The sequence below is a fragment of the Balaenoptera musculus genome, chromosome 16 (genome assembly GCF_009873245.2).
Source record: "Balaenoptera musculus isolate JJ_BM4_2016_0621 chromosome 16, mBalMus1.pri.v3, whole genome shotgun sequence".
Taxonomy (NCBI): Eukaryota; Metazoa; Chordata; class Mammalia; order Artiodactyla; family Balaenopteridae; genus Balaenoptera; species Balaenoptera musculus.
In genome coordinates, this window is record NC_045800.1 from 6661194 (window position 1) to 6682849 (window position 21656).

General features: G+C 42.8%; 1 protein-coding gene across 15 annotated transcripts in view; it reads left to right on the top strand.

The window, feature by feature from the left end:
• TEX36 (testis expressed 36) overlaps positions 1–19176 on the top strand; it is a 47539-nt gene extending 28363 nt beyond the window's left edge. For 11 of the 15 annotated variants that reach the window (XM_036829415.1, XM_036829421.1, XM_036829416.1 and 8 more), the window contains 5 exons: positions 250–304; positions 5918–5962; positions 14678–15958; positions 17226–17306; positions 18305–19176. In XM_036829415.1, coding sequence (XP_036685310.1) covers positions 15845–15958; positions 17226–17306; positions 18305–18601 — 492 coding nt within the window. In that variant the 5' untranslated portion in view covers positions 250–304; positions 5918–5962; positions 14678–15844 and the 3' untranslated portion in view covers positions 18602–19176. Of the gene's footprint in view, positions 1–249; positions 305–4878; positions 5963–9065; positions 9928–14677; positions 15959–17225; positions 17307–18304 lie in introns of those variants that run through there. The other 4 variants (XM_036829413.1, XM_036829414.1, XM_036829427.1 and 1 more) reach the window with 4 other exon arrangements.
• Positions 19177–21656: the final 2480 nt, after the last annotated feature.

Sequence of the window (21656 nt, forward strand, 5' to 3'; positions counted from 1 at the left end):
GTCCTGCCCATCTCTGATTTCCTAGGCCCCCTCCTCCTTCTGCCCTCACCACCACTGAGTTCCCATGGGCCTCTTGACAAAATTCATGCACTTCGGGGGACCACTAACATATAGTCAAAAGAGCTAACATTTATTTCCACCTAACTATGTGTCAGGCACATTTTTGTGTGCATTTGACCTGTATCAATAGCTTCAATCCTTACAATAACCCAAAGTGGTAGGTACTAGTTTTTTATTTCCGTTTTACAGGTGATAAAACTGATGCACAAAGAGATTAAGTAACTTGCTCAAGATCACACACCAAGTAAGTAGCGGTGCTGGGGTGCAAGCACCCCATGCTGTGTTCTCACCCACCGGCCAACGCTGCCTCCAGACGCCATCCCTGCCACTGCTTATACATTTCTAAATGTTGGAATTTTTGTCCTGCAGAGAAATATTGAGAATATTGAGAAATACAGAGAAATATTGAGGTATTAGCATTCAGGTGGCTTTTGCTTTACTGTACAACTTAGAGAACACACAACAGATAATTCAAGACACACTTTTAAAAACTCTGTTTTACTCCACTGGATTGGGTTAGAACAGAGGTTGGCAATATTTTCAGACCAAAGAGTCCAACTGCACTAAAATCCAGAAAACATGGTCAACAAAGATGCAGGATGAAAATGCCTATTTTGTTTAACAGAGAAATATGTTACTTTATGTTAATGATATTGATAGGGTGATTAATAATGGAATAAATCAAATATGGAAGTTATCAACTCTGGTCCTTAGGACTGAGCCTTGGCCTTGATCACTTGGCCAGTGCCCTTGGGGCCTGCCTTAACCCCCTGTCAGGTGGAAGTCTGTCAGGTGATCTATTAACTATAAAAATTAACGCTTGTATCGAAGAAATCATGGCAAAAGCTTTTCAGTAGTGGAGAGGAGGGGTATCCCAAATTGACGTGATCTACCCTTTTGGGGTCTGATTCCTGAGGATGCGAAGCACTGAAAGTTTCAGATTGTGTTCAGAAGAGCCCGTGAAGACGTTTGAGCATGTCTTAGCATTCCTGCTTAAAGATCTCAGCAGCTAGAGAGATTCCAGAGCTACTGCTGGAACTTGGAACTGCATTATTCCTCGTTGTTTGACTTCAAGGTCTTACTCTTAAAAGTCTGGGTTAAGGCCAAGGGTCATGCTGCTGCTGACTTTAAGCTTTATATGATTTTACTTTCCATAATGCAAAGCTTATTAAGGTGGATTCCACTAGAGCTGACGGGGGAACTTTGCCTGCCACCAGGGTGGAATGAAATGCTTCTTTGGAAGTGTGGACGCATTCCTCATTCAGGCCGTGGGCCCTCTAGAGTATGAACCACTGATAATTGACCGTGGTACCTTCAGCACCTAACGCAATGTGGAGGATTGCCTGTAAAACACTTTCCTGGAACACATGTAAATTCATGATTTGACCATAGTCAGTCTAGCCCTCTCTGCTCTAAGATTCTGTATACTTTATAGCTTACTTTATAGCTTAATTTACGTGCCCTTCTCCTTGTCCGGGCCTGAACTGTTGCAAGACATTGATCGTGCATTACTTGCTTTGGTATACCTTCTTTTTAAATTCTTTTAGCTTTGTTTCCTACCACGATAGCAAGACATGCTCATTATGGAAATTTGGAGAAGCTCAATGAAGAAAAAAAAGAAATTCAATTAATTCTAAAATTTTAGTGTAACTTTCCACTTTCCATGAATACGTATGCACATTTTTACAAAAGAGGATCATCCTGTAGAAGTATTTACCTTTCTTTTTGACTGTACAATGCAATGTAAACATTTTTCTGTTGTCATTCGTCTATGTTTTTCATGACTGCATTGGGTTCAACTTTATGTTTCGATTTTTTTTTTTCTCTAACAAATAGTATAATGAGCATACTTCGGGATACATCTTTGTGCAAACATGTGGGTATTGTGGTAAATTTTCAGAAGTAAAATTACTGGATCACAAACATGGATATTTTTAAGGCTTTTGGAGAGCTATTGCAACCAAATCACTCTTTGCTGCCAATAGTAATTTCTTAATTCTTGGTCCTGATGTCAGTGCTGGCAGCATCGCTGGACAGTGTCTGAAGTGCTCCTGGCTGCCCAGTGGGGCATGTGTTGCCAAGAGCTGACCTTTGTAGATGCGACTTTCTGCTTCAGTGGTCCTTTGTTCCTTACAGATGAACTGGTCTTTAAGGGTTCGATGCTTCCCATGGCTTTCTGTTCAAATGTCTCTTTTAAAATTGATGTTGAATGCAACCTCCAACTGGAGATCATGTACTGTCTGTTGCTCGATCACTCAGCTTCCATTCTTGTGGATTTCCCACTGAACCAACCTCATTGATTTCTCCTCAAGGATGGCCTGTAGGTAAGGGCTCTCTTACCTGAGAGTAAGACCTTCTCTCTAGAGGCCAACTTTGTGAGGGCTTTGCCATTTGGAACTATTCTACCCACAGGGATTATTTTGCCTTAGACAATGCCCTGCTGTCCGGGGATGGCCATGGGGATCTTATTGGGAAGGGAGTTGAGGTGCTTCAGCAAGGCAGTTTTTTAAAACTGGGGTCTGACTGTTCTCTGCGGCTTTTTCGGATGCCAGCAACAGTTGGCCACAGTAGGAGATGCTCACTGGAATGTTCCCGGGCTGTCCGTGCACAAGTCCCAGCTGCTCTGGCCAATGGGAAATGAGAGCTAATTTGCTCTAAGGGCCCTAATTGGCTGATGGTGCAGTTCCGTGCCTACTATTTTAAGGCTGTGTTTCTGGCCCCAGCTTGGCAGGCTTGCTTGAGACATCTGGCAACAATGATCAGAATGCCTCTTTTTTCCAAGGAGGCTCACCATCGATTCATCTATGGACTCACAAGGAAAGTCTCATTTAGTAGAGCCAACATGTTTCAAAGAAAAGTATATTTTCATTAACTAGCCTCAAAGCAGTAATTACATGTTCAGAGAACTCAGTAAAAATTTATTTCTAAATATTTGGCAGTGAAATGTTGAAGGCAGCGCGTGAGTACGTGTGAGTGCATGTGTGTGCGCGCACACACGTGCCTAACATGTTGCATGTGTTTTAAATAAACCCAGCATCTAAAAGGAAGCAGGAAATACAATTGTAGCCTTTGAAATTTAATTTTTAGCAACAGGATGTGTTTCTAAATACTGCTAATATATCAAAAGGAAAATGTGCATTTAAAGGCTTTAAAATTGTTATCCAAGCAATTGTAAAGCAAATGAGGTGGCTTTTATTTTTTATTTTTTTACAATGGTGGCGTCTGAACACTGGAAACCAAATTTCAACCGAGGATCAAAAGCAACGGTGACGTCTTTGCCTGAGATGCAGCTGAACTTCGATGCTCCCACAACCTGATTCACAGTTTATAATCACAGTTATCACAGAACCATTAAAAGCCTCTTAACTTGAATTCCCACAATTCCTTGAGGGCAAGGGCAAAGAGAGAGCAACGTAACTTTGAATGTAAATGTAACACAAGGTTCGAACGGAGAGAATCTCTTTTAATTGTGCCAGCGGAAGAAGATGTCGTATGGATGCATCTACCCTAGCAGATGGCTGATGTAAGAATACAACATGAAGTCTTAGGAGGCTCGGGATGTTATGAAAATGATTTCTCTGTGAAGCGACTGGTAAAGTGTCCGCCCGTTCCAGACCTCTTTCTGGGAGGAGGAAGAGGAGGTGACTTGTTAAAATGTGTTAACTGCGCGGTGGGTTGGCTGGACAAACGCTATGCGGTGTCTGATCGAATCAGCCTGAAAAGAATCCTCGGCCCCATTCAGTGGGAGCCAAAGCCCAGCAACTGTCCAAGCCCTCGTCATGTGAGAAATCTGATTTCATGTTTTTCCACCCTTCAGTGCCTTTGCTGACATTTCCCCTAACAATGCTGTTATGTGCTGTACAGCTAGACAGTGCAGTCAATAAGCTGTCCTGAGACTTTGGATAAAACGGAGGGTTCTTATCTCACTGCAAAACAATTAGAGACCTCGTGCAGCCGTGAGCTGTGTGCATACCAACATACCAATGACGGTCTGTTCCCAAATTTCTGAGCCCTCCCTGGAGAGATACACGCCTGCACATTAGGATGCTTGCTCTAAATGGTCCACATGCGTGTGCCCCTGGCGAGCTGGATGTGGTCCTTGTCTCACCTTTGTGAAGGAGGATTGGAATCACCCGAGGAAGGAAAGCGCTCTCTCTCTGCCATCTCCAGCACTGGTTCTGAAATAACTAATAACTAATTCCAATCAGTCCGTCCTCACCTCATATGAGTTCCTGCATGAACTGCCCACATTCACTGCCCAGTTTGATCTTGTTCCCACAATAGAGAAAGCAAATGGCTTGGTCCAGAGGGAGTGGGTTATTGACTAAGTACTTAATTAGGCACACAGCCCTGATGGGGTCATTCTCCCACCGTCAAAACAACTGGACCGTGGCATGGCGGAACCATGAATTTGGTTTACTATCATTTGCCTGAGCCACCGTTGAATCAGTGGGGTAGGAATCTAAATGAAACGTTAAGACAACCACACTGCAGCCTGTTTATATAACTGTGCAAAGAAACAGCATGTGTCTCAGGGTCCTCTGGGGGAAAACCTTCTCTACTTCTCTACTTCCATATCAGGCACACTGAGGTCGGTGTTATGCCTTCTAGAAAGGTTTTAAGCGCCAAAGGGAAAACCTCCTAGGTAAATAGGATGTAAACTCTTTTAGCCTCCTACTTGAGTTTCCAGATCTTTAAAAGTCTAAAAGGACAGTGAACCTTGTCCAAGAATTAGACTGCAATTCTTCTCTGTAGGTACAAGGTCAAATGGGCCCACGGGTGCCCTGAATCCTCTGTCTTTTCACAGAAAGACCGAGAAAGTCTCAAGCACCGACCAGGGCCTTGAGATTCTCCTGGGTGGTGCTTCTCAAACTTTATGTGCACACAGATCACCCGGGCGTCTTGTTAAAATGCAGATTCGGATTCACTAGGTCTGGGCATGGGCCTGAGACTCTGCATTTCTAATAAACTCCCAAGTGGTGCTTGGGTTGCTGGTCCAAGGACCACACCTGGAGCAGTGAGGCCTTGGTGGTGGGAAGGTTCCTTACCTCACAGCCAACTTAGAAGGAAGTAGGGAAAAAAAGACCTTGCGAAGGCAACATCGCAAGCCTTGATGCTGTGTACATTTCCTATTTGCCTTTTCAAGGCACCCCCGGTGGGCAGAAATACCCTGGAATGTGAAGAAAGAGCAAGCAAGAAAGGACAAATTGGTGGTCATCCACATGATTAACTGAATTGATGGACATCGGATCCCGGTCGAGCTGGAGAAATTGGGGTCTAACGTCAGGACTCAGCCCACGTCTGTCATTTATGACTTTGTCTTCTTATTGTCTTTGTAACAAGGCTCTTTTATTAGCTCACAGTTTGCTGCCAAGTTGATGAAATCGCCATTATGTTTTATGGTACACGGTAAGAGGAGAGAGGAGATTTTAAAAGACCTACAGGTCTCTTCTTCGTTGAGGGACCTCGCCTCCTCTCTCTTCTTCCCGCGTGGGATGGAGATGAACTTACCATCACGTTCCAAGGCACTGTCCATTTCCTCTTCAGCTGAAAAATATATATTTATTTGACTGTTTTGCTTTACGATTGTGGAGGCTGGCATTTTCCATTCCAGTGCTCTCCGTTCTGAACCACACTTGTAATTACTGCTGTCTTTTATTTTGTGTCTTCGGAGGACTGTCCCATTCAAACTGTGAGAGGACAAAAGCTGCTGTCTTTCCAGGGGGTGGAAACAATAGCATCGAGTCTTCACATAAACCTCAACAAACACGGAAACACAGAAGTGAAAATAGGAATAACAAATGCATCCAGTGGAGAAATGGAAATCAAACTAAACATTTCTGCCTGTCTTTTGCAGAATTTGGAGAAAGAATAAACTCGGCACGCCTGCTGCATCCTAAGGGTGAGTCTTATTTCTAAGGTGATTTTTCTAAAAAGGCCAAAGTTCTCAACTGGTGTGTTGTTGTTACCTGTTCCTCAAGTCTCTGTCTGCTACCGACATTGGCCAGCTGGTCAAGGTCACAAAGGGCAAGGTGCCTGTCCACAGCTCTCGGATGGCCTGGAGGCCCTGAGTGGCCCACCTTCTGCTTTTTCCTCTATCATCTCCACCCTGCGTGGTCCTCTGACCTCCTTTTGGTTCCTGAGTGAGTCAAGCTCCACCCAATATCAGGGCCTCTGACGGGCTCTCCATCCACCTGGCACGTGCTCCCCATCACCTTCCTGGTCACCCTTCAGATTCATGCAGGTCCCACTGTCACATGATCTTGAGCACCCAGTACCTCTCATAACTATAACCAATTACCTGGGTGGTACGTCTGTCTCCCCACAAGAGAGCCAGCTTCGTGAGGACAGCGACAGTATCTACTGTGACCTTCACTGTGTCCAGTACAATTTGCTAGATTGCAGCAATTTTTCGAGCGACCAATTCTCCAAGTTATCAATGAACCAAAAGCTTCTCTAGACACGATTTGAAAAGTTTATAGCAATTCACGTTTCAGCAAGGTTATCAAAAATTGTCATTACCTGGGCAATGTCTCACATCCTTACCAACTCATGCGTGTCAGCAGAGTCAAGCGTTTTTATAAATGTTACTGTTTCTACCTTTCAACTGAACAAACTTCCAGGTTGGTCAAGTTCTCCTTCTTGTCTTTCAATTCGTCTTACTTGTCTTGATCCAGGAATTGTTTTCTTGAGTGGAAGGGAGAGAGATGCAGTTAATTTTCCAGATAGTTTGCAATGTAGGGTAAAACAAACAAACAAAAAATGTGCTTCACGTGACAGATGCCTGAGTACTTTTCAAGATGATGTGCAAATGGGTTGTGCATCCATTGTAATTTCCACGAGTTCCATACGAATCATGAACCATAATAAAAACGTACAATTGAGTCACCTCAATTCTGTTGCTATTTGCAGAAAGAATCCAGATAGTTTACCTTGCAGGGTGAAAAGAAAATGTGTTTTATAATTCAGATGCCTGAGAATTTCTCAGATGCTCAACACTTTACATGCAGATGGCTCGGCTTTTCCCATATGCAAGTTAAGTCGTCCGGGATTTGTGGACATGAAGGTGGAGGTGAAACTTTTGGTGGCATGATGAACTGCAGCATGCCTGTGTGTGCAGGTCTGAGAGTTGTGCGGGCAGCACACGTGGGCACGTGGCCGATGCGTGTGTGAAAACACACCCGTGGTTCCACCACTTTCTCTCCCACCAAAGACAGCAAATTGCTAATTAAAACAAGGAATGGCACAGTGCACTGAAAACACATGGAAGAGATGGGCACAGCTGCTTTTCATAAGGTCCTTAACACTTCAGATGTAAAAGATCTAAAAGTCAAAGTACACAACAGCTGTCATTTCGAAAAATACATTGGGTGGAACAATTAGATACAAATGTTGTAGATAGCTCACTGAAAATAATTTTTGGTTAATCAATAATTGGGGGTCCTAGTCATCTGATGTATTGGCAAATCCATGATTTACTACTTATGAAAAACTGATTTTGGTGATTGTCTTACCGCTGTTTGAACACAGTGCTGACACACAGTGGGTGTTCCGTCAGTATTTGTTGAACGAACACGCCCATGTCTCAGCACTACCTTCACAGCTACCTTTAACAGGCGGTGTTGCAACACTGCATTCCGAGCAGGGCCCAGCTCGTGCAAAGACCCAACGCAGGATGGAGCGCGACCCTCCAGTGTTCTCAGCCCCAGTGATCTTAGTGCCCTGAGTGCTACAGAACTGGTTTTCAGAATGGGTCTCCAAGTTCAGCTCAGTAATTCAAACCTCTGAAAAGAATAACATCAACAATGAACAACCGCACCCCAATCTGCAGCTAGGAAATCCTAGCTGAAGAAAAATTGAATTTCATTTTTCCTGGCCGGGTTTTCCTTATTTGCTTTTGATTTTCTTGGACAAATTTTTTAGAATTTTAAACAATCGTTCAAAAGGGGAAAATTGGAATACACCTTGACCAGTGATTGTATACCTTGTTTAATAGAGCATAAGACAATACAGAGGAGATGCAGAATATATTTAGAAACGAGATTTTAGATCTAAAGGATTTTCCGCTCCATTGGTGGAGACAAAGGGAATGTCTGTGAAATACTATGGTTTGGAAATGGCACTGTTTCTAGGTTTTTAGTCTCAGTCTTCGGCTCCCTGCCTCCTTATTGCTTTACTTTCAGTCTCTTGATGTGGGAGAAGCAGCATTCTGCACTCATCCTTCCCCTCCATTTGTGCAGAGCTCCCTGGCATGACATCTACTGGGGAGGGAGGGCCACCGGAGGAGCACATGATGGCAGTCATTTGACCCCTGGCCTGCCAGAGCTCACAGTGGGGAGGGATCATGGCTAAGAGGCCCAGTTTCATGCAGATTAAAGAAAGGGAGTTAAAAGCAATCCTAGAAAATTCACTGCCCAATAATTTAATGTGGTCAGGGAAGTGCAGTGAAACGAATCCTGTTTGATGCTGGCATTGAAATTGGCCTCAGTACATCTGGGTTCTAGTTTAGACTTTGCTACAAATTAGCTATGTGACTATGGGTGAGTCCCTCCACCTCTCTGACACTCCCTTTTCTCATCTGTAAGTGGAGATGTTTACTAACACCTGCTCAGTTTCAGTCCGTGTTCCACCTCAGGCATCTCATCCAGGAACACACCTCTCTGGGCCGTCGGTGCTGGCCAGAGGAGAGGTCCCATATCACTAACCCGGCAACTCTTGTTAGGACACCCTCGCCGATGATTAGGGGAAGAGGGGCTTGAGGACACAATTTCTTAGCAAAAAAAAGAGAGTTGGACAGATTCTTCCATTGGTGTTTACTCTTATTTTCACATGGAGTAGCCAAGAGAATTGTCAAGACACAGAATTTATAAAAGGAAGGAAGGAAAGAAATGAAGGAAGGGAGGAAGGAAGGAAAGAAGGAAGGAAGGAAAGAAGGAAGGAAGGAAGGGAGGTAGGGAGGGAGGGAGGAGGGGAAAGAAAAGCAGAAATCACGTGACTGAGTAGAAGTGAGGCAGGACTTGAGTGTCCGGGCCCCAAGAGGAAGGCCAGCTCTCTGGAGCCACCTCTGCAACTTGGGAGACGCCAGGTGGCCCTCGAAAGGCTTGCGAGCCCTGGAGCTGTCCCGTGACCCGGCGCCCCCTCCACTGGGTACGTGGCTCTGTTTCCTCATTTGTAAACCCCAAAGGTTCATGGAGAAAAAGTAAAACACGTGAAAGCGCTCAGCACAGCACCTGGTATTTAATAACTACTCACAATTGCTGCTTCGTCATGGCCTCAGCAGTGTGCAGTAAGGGGAGTCACAGTGAGTGAGCTGGGACATGCAGGCAGCCAGGAAAGGAGCACGTGGGGAGGCCTGAGGCCTGGCTGGGTGTAGACAAGGCAGAGTCAACTCACTTCTCTGAAAACTAAGAGGTTGGAATAGATGGTTACCATGAGGATATTCAACTCAGAAGTCATCAGAGGATTTGGAGGGTACAGAGTTCGCCATTGTCTCAAGACTGTCTGGTCCACACCTGTGTGACCTGTGTGTATGGCTTCCTCACCTGGGACCTGGAGGCTTACACACTGGGGAGCGACAGCTGCAAAGGACCCGAGGCAGGAGCCCTTGGGGGGCTTGGAAGACCCGCACTCCTCCCCCATTGTGATGGGTGGGCTCTGATGCTATGACAACAGGGACCACTCCCGGACTTCCCCTCCTGGTAGAGGCTGAGAATTAAAGATCAGGAACAAGGAGGAGTGGTTTCCCAGGTGTAGAATTCATGAGGCGATGGAGGGATAAGAGAGCCAACCTCAGCCCCCTTCAGCTTCCTGTAGAATATGGCCAAAGGGAGACGCTTCAACCCACCTTTAGACAAGGATGGAAGATGGGTAAGAAGGATGGTGCCCTCTCTCATCTTTCTCAGGTCACGTGGGTGTGGTCAGGACACAGAACTGAGTTCAGATCCCACTTCTGCTACTTACTATAGTATGACGTCTGACAAATCACTTCACCCAGCCTCAGTTCCTTCATCTGTGAAATGGGAATCTCACAGTATCCTTGGGAGGACCAAATGAAATTAATCTGAGTATAAAACGCTCAGCAGGCTGGCAACTTGTGACTGTTCACTAAGCAGTAATTGGTATGTGCCCTGCTTTTTCTCTTTTCTATAACATCTATCTTCTGACATACTATATAATTTATTATATAAACTCCATGAGGCTGGTTATCTTTGTCTTTTTTTTTCCCCACTGGTTGTATCAGAGAAAATTGTGGTACTAGCCTCTTCTAGAGCAATAATACATAGAAAATTTTTTTAAAAATTTGTTTGTTTAAAAGGAAAAAGAAAAATGGAAAACATCTTGGAAAATTTGCGCCTGAAGGCTTTAAAAACCCTAAGCAACTTAGTCTTTCTAAATCTCAGTCTCTTTGTCAAATGGGAGCATAATATCCTAAGGTTAGAGGCCATGGTGGGGATTAATGAGATAATTCGTACAAAGGTGCTTAGTATAATGCATGGAAACATAGTAACCACTCAATACTTGCTAACTATTATATAGATAATATATAATATATGTAATATATATATATATGTATATATGTCCACCATGCAGAACCCACAGATACTGAAGGGAAACTAAGGGACCTGAGCATCCTTGGATTTTGGTACCCACAGGGTGGGATGGGGGGAACCAATCCCCCACAGATTCCAAGGGGTATATATTTATACTGATATTCTTTCTTGTATACCCTGCTCCATTTCACAGATTTAAAGTAATGAATGGAAAATATTCACAATAAAGTAGTAAAGTATATAAAAATAAGAATTCAGAACCAGTTTAAATATACTTTAAGAGGCTGAGACTGGGAAAGTATGTAACATAGATATGCAGGCCATATGGCCTAAACAGTAGCTATTTGGACATCAAATTTGACTCTGAGTTTCCTGGAAGCCAAAGTAAAATGGGAAATAACGTGAACTACATACACTAATTGGTTAGGAAGAGACAACGTAAGCTTCTCAGACTAAATAGCTTGGCCTCTTTTTATCACCTACAGTATCAGTTAGGGCTGTGTTTGAATATTATAAAAAGCTGACTACAGTACAGTACCTTATCCAGACAGGGGTCTGTGTTTCTCAAGTAACAATCAGTCCAGAGGGAGGCAGTTCAGGGCTGGTACAGATGCCCCAGGGCGTTGTCAAAGGCCCAGGTTCTTTTCAGCCTCCTGTCCTGTCATCCTTAGTGCAGTGTGTCAACTCAGGCAGGTAAATGAGAGGAAAGTCAACGGATAAATAGATGGAAGGCACCTGTCAGCTAAGTCGGCCCCTTTTTCTGGGGGAAACAATCTCTTTCCCACGAACCCCACCCACAGACTTCTGCTTTCATTTCAACTGGTCACATGGCCAATTTAGCTGCAAGGGAGTTTGGGGGGGTATTTTTTAACCAACCACGTTGCCACCCCAAACAAAGTCAGGGTTCTGTTATAAGGCAGAAATCGAGAAAGAACATTGCATCTCCCACTGGTGTCCCAGGAAAGTACCTGGGCCCAGTTTAAGTGGGGAGCCTTTGGTGTGGGTCCTTTCTGCTGCCGGCACCTAAGAGCGTAAAGAGAATAGTGCTGACGTGAAGTTTCCCAAAGTAACTTGTTGGGAAAATTAAAGAAACTGTTGGCTTTGCGTCAGCAGCAGCCCCTTTGGGAGACTAATTGCCACATTGGAGGTGACAGTCATTTCGCAGTTGACCTTGCTGGTGGTAACCTGGCTGTTGCTAGGTAGAAAAGGCTCTCTGCACACACTTTCACCTTCCTATTTAATATTTCAGTCACTGAGTGATTGAACGCAGCAAAAATTTCACTGCCAACTAGTTAAAAAGCTGTATTTCATGGTTACAATATCTAACAGAAGGGTTTATTTCACAGCTATCATGTTATAGCCATTAAATATATATTTTAAAAGAGTGAAATTAAAATGCTAGAGCCATTTATTTTTTTACAGTGATTTAGTCCACAGACTTGCAGAATACAAATGAACTCAAGTCAGTTGTCATTTAGCTGGTGAGAGGGATCCTTCATGATGTAGAAAAACTCTCCACCTTGGCCTGATTTTCCATAACTTGGAAAATCAGATTGGAGGAGGGGAAAAGGGAAAGGTTCTGAGTCTGGAGGCCCTCTGTATTATTTATATTTACTTAAAAATTGTTTAAAAACATTAAAAAATATATAATACAGGATGAATTAGAAATGTATAGGTTGATTTTGAAAAATTTCTGGGGTATATTGTTAAGTGAGAAAAGCAAGGTGTAAAATAGTATGTATCATATGGTCCAATTTTTATAAAGCAGTGTAAGTCCCTTTTGTAGGTACGGGTGTTTGTAAAGGATCATACGAGAGCTATTGTCATTACTATTGTTATCACTGTTATCTGGGGTGCTGGTGGGGGTGACAAGAAGGGGAAGGAAACAGAAACCAAAAGTTACTATTAAATTATAAAAAGGCATTTATTGCAAATCAAAACCACAATGAGGGATCACCTCACACCAGCCAGAATGGGCATCATCAGAAAATCTACAAACAACAAATGCTGGAGAGGGTGTAGAGAAAAGGGAACCCTCCTGTGCTGTTGGTGGGAATGTAAATTGGTGCAGCCACTATGGAGGTTCCTTAAAAAACTAAAAATTGAATTACCATATGACCCAGCAATCCCACTACTGGGCATGTACCCTGAGAAAACTGTAATTCAAAAAGACACATGCACCCCAATGTTCATTGCAGCACCAGTTACAATAGCCAGGACATGGAAGCAACCTAAATGTCCATCAACAGATGAATGGATAAAGAAGATGTGGCACATACATACAATGGAATATTACTCAGCCGTAAAAAGAAATGAAATTGGGTCATTTGTAGAGACGTGGATGGACCTAGAGACTGTCATACAGAGTGAAGTAAGTCAGAAAGAGAAAAACAAATATCATATATTAACCCATATATGTGGAATCTAGAAAAGTGGTACAGATGGACCGGTTGGCCGGGTAGAAGTTGAGACACAGATGTAGAGAACAAACGTATGGACACCAAGGGGGGAAAGCGGGGTTGGGGGGGATGGTGGGATGAATTGGGAGATTGGGATTGACATATACACACTAATATGTATAAAACAGGTAACTAATAGGAACCTGCTGTATAAAAAATAGATAAATAAAATTCAAATAAAAAAATAGAGAAGATCAGAAAAATAAAAAGGTCACATTTATAATTTTATAAATTTATAATTTTTGAAGCCACATTTATAATACGATCCTATATATGCAAATTATGCATATATATGGGTGTACAGTTGCACAAGGATGCATGACAAAGTTGGTCACCAGAGAATTAAGGGGAGGACTTCCCTGGTGGCGCAGTGGTTAAGAATCCACCTGCCAATGCAGGGGATACGGGTTCGAGCCCTGGTCTGGGAAGATCCCACATGCCGCAGAGCAACTAAGCCCGTGCGCCACAGCTGCTGAGCCCGCATGCTACAACTGCTGAAGCCTGCGTGCCTGGAGCCTGTGCTCCACAACAAGAGAGGCTGCGACAGTAAGAGGCCCGCGCACCGCGATGAAGAGTGGCCCCCGCTTGCCGCAACTAGAGAAAGCCCTCGCACAGAAACGAAGACCCAAAACAGCTAAAAATTAATAAATAAATTAATTAATTTTAAAAAAAAGAAAAGAAAAGTAAAATAGATAAGAAAAAGTTAAGGGGAAAGAGTGATGGGATTTCAAGGGAATTCTACTTCCTTATGTTTTTCTTTATTGTTTGAACTTTTAAAAACCATAAGCATGTATTACAACTCTAATCAGAAACAAATACAATTATTTTCGTTGGAAAAACGAGACAATTAATAGATGCGCTTCATTAAGAAACATATAAACTACGGCAAAAAAAGTGTTCTTCCTTCCCTGGTGCCCTCCTCCGAGGTGACCCTGTCGCTCGGCCGTGGAAGAGCCCGTCCACATGATGGTGTGTTGGTTTGTGTGGTTGTCTCCTTGCCCTTGATCCCGGTTCCTACTCTGCTCGCCCCACAGGCAGCTATTCACACGTGTTTAATGGGAGTTCTTTTACTGAGATGTGTTCTTGTAAATTATGTATTGTTGTTTTGTGTGCATGGATTATTTATTTACATAAATGGTGTTGGGTTATAGATCTCATTTTGTTTCTTCTTTCCACTCAGCACTGAGTTTACAAGGTCTCTCTGAGGCTATGTGTCATCTGGACGATTGGTTCTCCTTTTCTCTGCCAACAATGCCCCACCAAGTATACCACATAGATGACATAATCTCTCTACCTTTTGACATAAATAGTAGCATACTAAATGCATTCTTGTGCAGAAATTAAACAAAAACCATACTTATATGTGCAGTTATATCATGACTTGAGAAGGAATGGGAGAGAATGGCAGTGTTAGCCAATACCATTATAGTCCCAAAGAGAAGGAAAGACTGGCTTTGGGTGTGACAATGGGTTTGGTGACAAGGGAGGGGACAGCTGTGAGCAAAAATAGAACCTGCCAACAGCTATTGTACACTCTCTGGGTGCGTGCATTTTCTCCTTTAATCACATCTACCCTATCAAGTAAGTATTGTTATTTCCATTTTACAGATGAAGAAACTGGGGCCTGGAAAAATTGTCTCTTGCGGAAGGCTGACCTCGTGGGAGAGAGAGTTGGGATTGGTCTCAGGGCGTTTGGATCTACTCTCTGTGACCCACCACCACATTATGCTTCCTCCCTTTTCAGGAATTTTCGCTAAGAGTCAGGGTCTTGCCTTCTGTTTGTATTGTAGTTTCCATTCATATTCCTCTCCTTGAGATCCCTGCTTCAAAGTCCACTTTGTTGGGGTGGCTTTTAAGAGGTGCTGTTTATATAAAATTGAGGTGAGCTACAGTGGCTGTCAAGCACCACTCGCATCCCTCTTCAGGGGGAATTCGGGAATGGACTACTTGTGCTGCTGCTGAAAGTGTGGCCTGGGAGGCCCACCCCTAGATATTCCTTGGCTGAAAAGAGCTGCTGCCCCAAGGTCACTTCCTGGGTCCCCACCGTCCTCGTCTACCCAGTGACTGATTGACAAAGGCTCACAAAGGCCCAGTCCTCTCACTCCATCAGGCTGACTCTGAGAAGGCATCCCATGTCTAGAGCTCCCTGTGGGGTTGATCCAGGCCTTTGTTGGGACTGCCTCCCTAGGCCCAGTCCTGTTTCCTTCCCTTCTGTTCATAGAGAGATACTAAAGCCCACCCCCAGCCATCCAAATAATCTTCCCACCCTCTACCATTCTACATTCTCTGTGGAGACTCAACGCGACCCTTCTCTCCTCCCCTTCCCCGTGTCCTAAGGTCCACTTCATACCTGCAGGAGGTTGGCTCACCCCTGTGAACATGGGCTGAATCCTTGGCCCCAAGTGCAGAGAGCTCCCTTACCACAAGGAAGATCTCAAATAATACATTGTCTCCTCAGAGTACATCAACCCCCTCTCACGGGGCCACACCCTCCTCACCAGGCCTCGGAAACATTTCCAGGCTCCGAGCAGCAGGGTGGCCCCTGTAACTTGAAACAACCGGCAGTGGTGGCCTCGGGCCATGACAATATTTTTTGTCTTGGAAAGAATACTTGAAAATTACAAAAATTATGCCATTTCCATCGCATGCCAGAAGCACCCAAATTGCATTTTAATCCCTTTACAGAGGAAGCCCTGATACTTGGCTTAGAGATTCAGATGTGTCTGGTTTTAATCAAGGCGTGTGCTGTTTTTCCAGTTCCCTCACATTGGACTAATGCAAAAGACACCAGAATCCATCACACGTACCATGTTAAAAGAGTCCAATAGTCCACGTTTATCTCGGCAAGTGGAGGAGAAGCTACCGCCAATCTACAAAGTGCGGGAGAAGGTGAGTCCTGAGAGCTGGCCATGTGCCCCCCTGGCTCTTCAAGGGGGTGGCACTGCTGCCACCAGACAACTCTTTCTCGGAGGGAACTGCTCACTTGCCCTCCCTGGACCCCTAAATTCTGGTAGCATCCTACCTCATACACTGTTCAGTACGATACCTCAAATAGTCTTTAGAAGGAACTACCTCTGGTCCAGACAATAAAGTTAGGCTCCTCTATGGACAGAGTTCTTTTCTTTTCTTTTTAAAGATTTTTTTTTTTTGGATGTAGACCATTTTTAAAGTCTTTATTGAATTTGTTACAATATTGCTTCTGTTTTATGTTTTCGGTTTTTTTTGGCCATGAGGCATGTGGGATCTTAGCTCTCTGACCAGGGACTGAACTTTTACCCTCTGCATTGGAAGGCGAAGTCTTAACCACTGGACCGCCAGGGAAGTCCCTATGGACAGAGTTCTTAACATGCACATTCTTCCTTGCTGGCCAGTTCATGAGCAACTTTAGGGACATGAAGTGGCCGGAGGGAGAAACAGGGTTAACTTCACATTTAGCCGCCCTGAACCAGAGAGCTCTGGTCTACTAGGATCCTGATTGGGCAGAAGAAGAAGATGGCCTCAAAATTCTTTTCCAGCTTTCAATTCCATGCCTACAGACTTTCCCTTCCTTGTCTCTCAATAAGATGTTTTAAAGAGAATTTTTTATGATTTTCAGCAAGCTGGCAATAAGGTTGAGTTTCAAAGCCTTGAGCTGATGCACACACCCAAGACCTCACCCTGTGCCGTGTGTGCCATCGCTGTCAATGGATTTAATTCTTCTTTTTTTTAATAAATTTATTTATTTTATTTATTTATTTTTGGCTGCATTGGGTCTTTGTTGCTGTGCGCGAGCTTTCTCTAGTTGCGGCAAGCGGGGGCTACTCTTCGTTGTGGTGCGCGGGCTTCTCATTGCAGTGGCTTCTCTTGCTGCGGAGCATGGGCTCTAGGCACACGGGCTTCAATAGTTGTGGCACGTGGGCTCAGTAGTTGTGGCGCACAGGCTTAGTTGCTCTGAGGCATGTGGGATCTCCCCGGACCAGGGCTTGAACCCATGTCCCCTGCATTGGCAGGTGGATTCTTAACCACTGTGCCACCAGGGAAGCCCTGATGGGTTTAATTCTTACTTAGAGGTCACTTTGCCTTCTCCGTCTTCCTTCCATGCCACTATAGGTCGGTTCTGGAAGCATACTGGGGTTCTGATGTGTGCCTTTTTATCTCTTCCCTTGCTCTTTTCCAGCAAGCAGTAAATAACAACTTCCCCTTCTCTGTACACGACAATCGTCACAGCTTTCAGAACTCTGGATTCTACCTTGACTCTGTGAGTATTTCTCTCCAAGTTGCTAATAAAATGAGCGACATTAGGGCTCTTGATTTTCTGAGACATGTTGAAGATAGAGGACTGACCTCAAAATTGGAACAAGATTAAAGCCTCATAACAGGTTACCAGGGGGGAAAAAAGCATAAAATTCTCGGAGTCCCACGTAGCTTTCAAAATCTGCACCAGCCTTCCTTCTGCCTAGGTTTTTGTGAATTTCATGCTCATCAATGTGCTTTCCCATAAACTGTCTCATTTGTGAGCTTTCTTGTGAAGATCTGTCATGGGAAGGACGGATTGCCTATGTGTGTCTCTGAATGGCAGAGCCAGGATCTGTGAGGAGTCAAAGGAATGGATGGGGAGCTTACATGATATAAAGAAGGACGTCCTAATAACTGCAGTTGTCTTTTCTCCGGAGGTGGTGTTTCCCCATCACTGAAGAAAATAAAGTCTGATAGCACTGGTTAGTGGTGGTTAACAAAGCACCGGGCAACGAAAAGAGATTGCAAACGCATATGTAATTTAAAATTTTCTAATGGCCAGTTTAGTAAGAGTTGATGAGGAAACCTGTGATCAGAGACCCAAAGGTGCTGCTTTCTTCATTGGGAATCCTTTGGGATGGGAAAGAATCTTTGGATCTCTCGGTGTAAGAACCATCCCACTGAGTGCTGGAGATGCAGCCTGGGGTGGATAGGCTGAGGAGCCACCTGGGTGCAGAGAACCTACTTGGGGTCCCAGGGAGTCCAGGCTGTGGTCTCTCCGGTCCTGCCCTCCATGTCTCTAGAAGTCCAGTCCTCTTGGTGGGAGTGGAAGGCTGCGAGAACCAGGATGTTGTGAGTGTCAATTTATAGCCTTCAACAGGTTGATAAAGGATGTCTCTTGTAAGAGTGGTCATGCTGTGCATTTAGAGATAGGGTGTCACGAAGGTGGTTTTACTAAAGACATCTGAACTGTGTGACCTTGAATATTTTTCTCCTAACCTTCTTGTGATTCTTCTCCAGGGCCTGGGATGTAAGAAGATCTCCCCAGAAAAAAGGCAACACATTTCAAGAAATTTCAGTCTTTGGGCATGTGACTATGTTCCATCTTGTCTCGATGGCTTTTCAAATAGCCAAATATCACATGTCTGTCAGGAAGCTGTGGTGGTCCCAATTTTCAGACGCTTTCCAAGACATTATAATGAGTTATGGAACACTTTTAAATTTATTCCCCAGCAAAGCTATACAGAGTATCTGAAAAAGAATCCAAAAGTAAGGTTCATGATTAACAAAAAGGCTGGTTCTCCACTGGAGCCCTAACCCTTCCAGAAGATTCTTGATGAGTTTTGCAATATTGTTATTTCATTGCACATTCTAAAAGTATGTATTTTCTGATCCAGCACTGAGGTTTGACATAAGATTTGTTTAGGATTAGAGAATATAGACTGTATGTGCCTCAATGCTGAGGTGAAGTTTTCTTGCAGTGATAACATAAAGAAACATAAAGTCCTTATATAGAGAAACCAGAAAGGCAACAGGTAATGTTGCCACTCCCCCACCTTTAAAGTATTTTTATGGTTTTAATAAGGTTGAAAAATATTCAGGTCCTTATAAAATAAAGATATGTGATGACATACACATTTTAAATGAATGTGTTTTAAACAAACATGTGCTTAAATTTTGAAATTGCCACATTAACTTTTGGGAGAGGTTTTAAATTACATAATTAATATAGGCTTACATTTTCATCTTGAAATTTCAAACAAACAGAGAAAGCAGGAGTCCCCTTTGATTTCACCACATCTCTAATCCTTGTCCTGTCCCCAGAAGTAAGCTAACCATTTGTTTTGTTTTGTTTTGTTTTAATTTGTTTATTTAATTTATTTACTTTTGTCTGTGTTGGGTCTTCGTTGCTGCACGCGGGCTTTCTCTAGTTGCGGCGAGCGGGGGCTACTCTTCCTTGCAGTGCGCAGGCTTCTCATTGCGGTGGCTTCTCTTGTTGTGGAACATGGGCTCTAGGCGCGCGGGCTTCAGTAGTTGTGGCACATGGGCTCAGTAGTTGTGGCTCACGGGCTCTAGAACACAGGCTCAGTAGTTGTGGCGCACAGGCTTAGCTGCTCCGTGGCATGTGGGATCTTCCCGGACCAGGGCTCAAACCCGTGTCCCCTGCATTGGCAGGCAGATTCTTAACCACCGCGCCACCAGGGAAGTCCCTAACCATTTGTTTTTATTCTGTGTTTTTACAATCAGATGCATGTGCATAACTATTAATACATACAAATTTTGAACATAAACTGTATTACACAGTACATATGTTCTTGGAGTACATAACTGATCTTGAAGTTCTTGCAGTGTCAGTATGAATAAACTACTGCACTGTATCCCCTAATATGGATGTACCATGTTTTAAAAAACTATCTGACTAACGAGCCTTTGAATTATGTCTAATTTTTGGCTGCCAGACGTGGTGCTACTTGAACATGCTTTATCGGGCTCTTTGGGTGCATGTTTAAATGTGCTCTGTAGTCATCTCTGAAAGTTACCTTCTTAGTGCCAAGTTGGCCCATATGCACAGAGTATTAATAAACACCGCCAAACCACCTTCAAAAAAGACTGGACCAATTAAACTTCCATCAACAGTATCTGTGAGTTTCTGTTTCTCTCTCCCCTCAAATTATCTTTTAGATATTTAAGGATATTTAAGGACAAAAAAATGGTATCTTGTATTTTCTTATTTTGCATTTCTCTGATTATTAGTGAAGTTGGCCATCTTTTCCCACTCAGGGGCCATTTATATTGCCCTTTAAATGAGCAATGTCACCATCATTCTATATCAAAATTTTCTTGTTTCTATTTAAATATTTTTCTTATAGATGAATTTTAGAATAAGCTTGTCAAGTAAATCCACTGGCAATTTGATAGGAATTTCCCTGAATTTAGATATTAATTTATAGGAGAATCGACATCTTTATACCATGGTGTATCTCCCCATTTATTCAAATCTTATTTTCTGTTCTTTGGTAAAGCTTTATAACTGTTTTTACATAAGTATGGTATGTTTCTTTTCTGTATTTAGTCCTGTATATTTTGAAATGTGGCTCTCTTGAATGTGTGTGTGTGTGTGTGTGTGTGTGTGTGTGTGTGTGTGTGTGTGTGTTTAAGTTACACTTTTAGGTTGGTTTTGTCTGATGCATAAAAAAGCTACTGATTTCTGTATGTGAATCTTATATTTATTTGACTACCTGGATAAACTTCTTACAATAAATAAAAAATATTCTAATAAAATTTAAAAGTTTGAATAATTTTTCAGTTGATTCTTTTGGATTTTCTATGTGGATAATTATACCATTTGTGAAAGTGATAATTTTTATCATTTCTAGCATTTATACCTCCCCCTCATCTTATTGCATCAGGTAAAATTTGAATATTAGCACAAATAGTACATATCCTTATTTTATGTCTGAATTTAATGGGACTGATTCTAATGTGTCACTCTGATGTCTGACTGTTGTTGTGGGTTTGAGATAGATAACCTTTATCTAATTAAGAATATTCTCTTATATTCATAGTTTCCTGGTTTTTTTTCCCCCTAAGATATATATTTTTAAGTATATGTACATGGGAAAATTTCAAAGAAAATAAAAATTAACAGTGAAAAATAATTTCCTCACATCCCTGACTTTCAGTCCCCATTTTCTCTCCCAGCACTGGTTCTGTGGCCTTTTTTTTTTAAGTTATTATTTTTTTAAATTGAAGTATAGTTGATTTATAGTGTTGTGTTAGTTTCTGGTGTACAGCAAAGTGATTCAGTCATATGTAAATTTATATGTATATGTATATTCTTTTTCATATTCTTTTCTATTATAGTTTATTACAAGATATTGAATACAGTTCCCTGTGCTATACAGTAGGACCTTGTCATTTAGCTTTTTATATATGGTAGTTTGCATCTGCTAATCCTAAACTCCTAATTTATCCCTCCCTCACTATGATAACCATAAGTTTGTTTTCCATGTCTGTGAGTATGTTTCTGTTTTGTAAATAAGTTCATTTGTATCATTTTTTTAGATTCCACATATTAGTGATATTATATGGTATTTGTCTTTGTATGACTTACTTAATTTAGTATGATAATCTCTAGGTCCATCTGTGTTGCTGCAAACCACATTATTTCATTCTTTTTTATGTTGAGTAATATTCCATTGTATATATGAACCACATCTTCTTTATCCATTCATCTGCCTGTTGACATTTTTTTATGTGCATCCTTCTCTAGGTAGGCTCTGCATGGATTCTCTCTGTCTCTGTCTCTGTCTCTGTCTCTCTCTCACACACACACCCTTAACAAACACCAGTGGTTCCATGCCACTGTTGC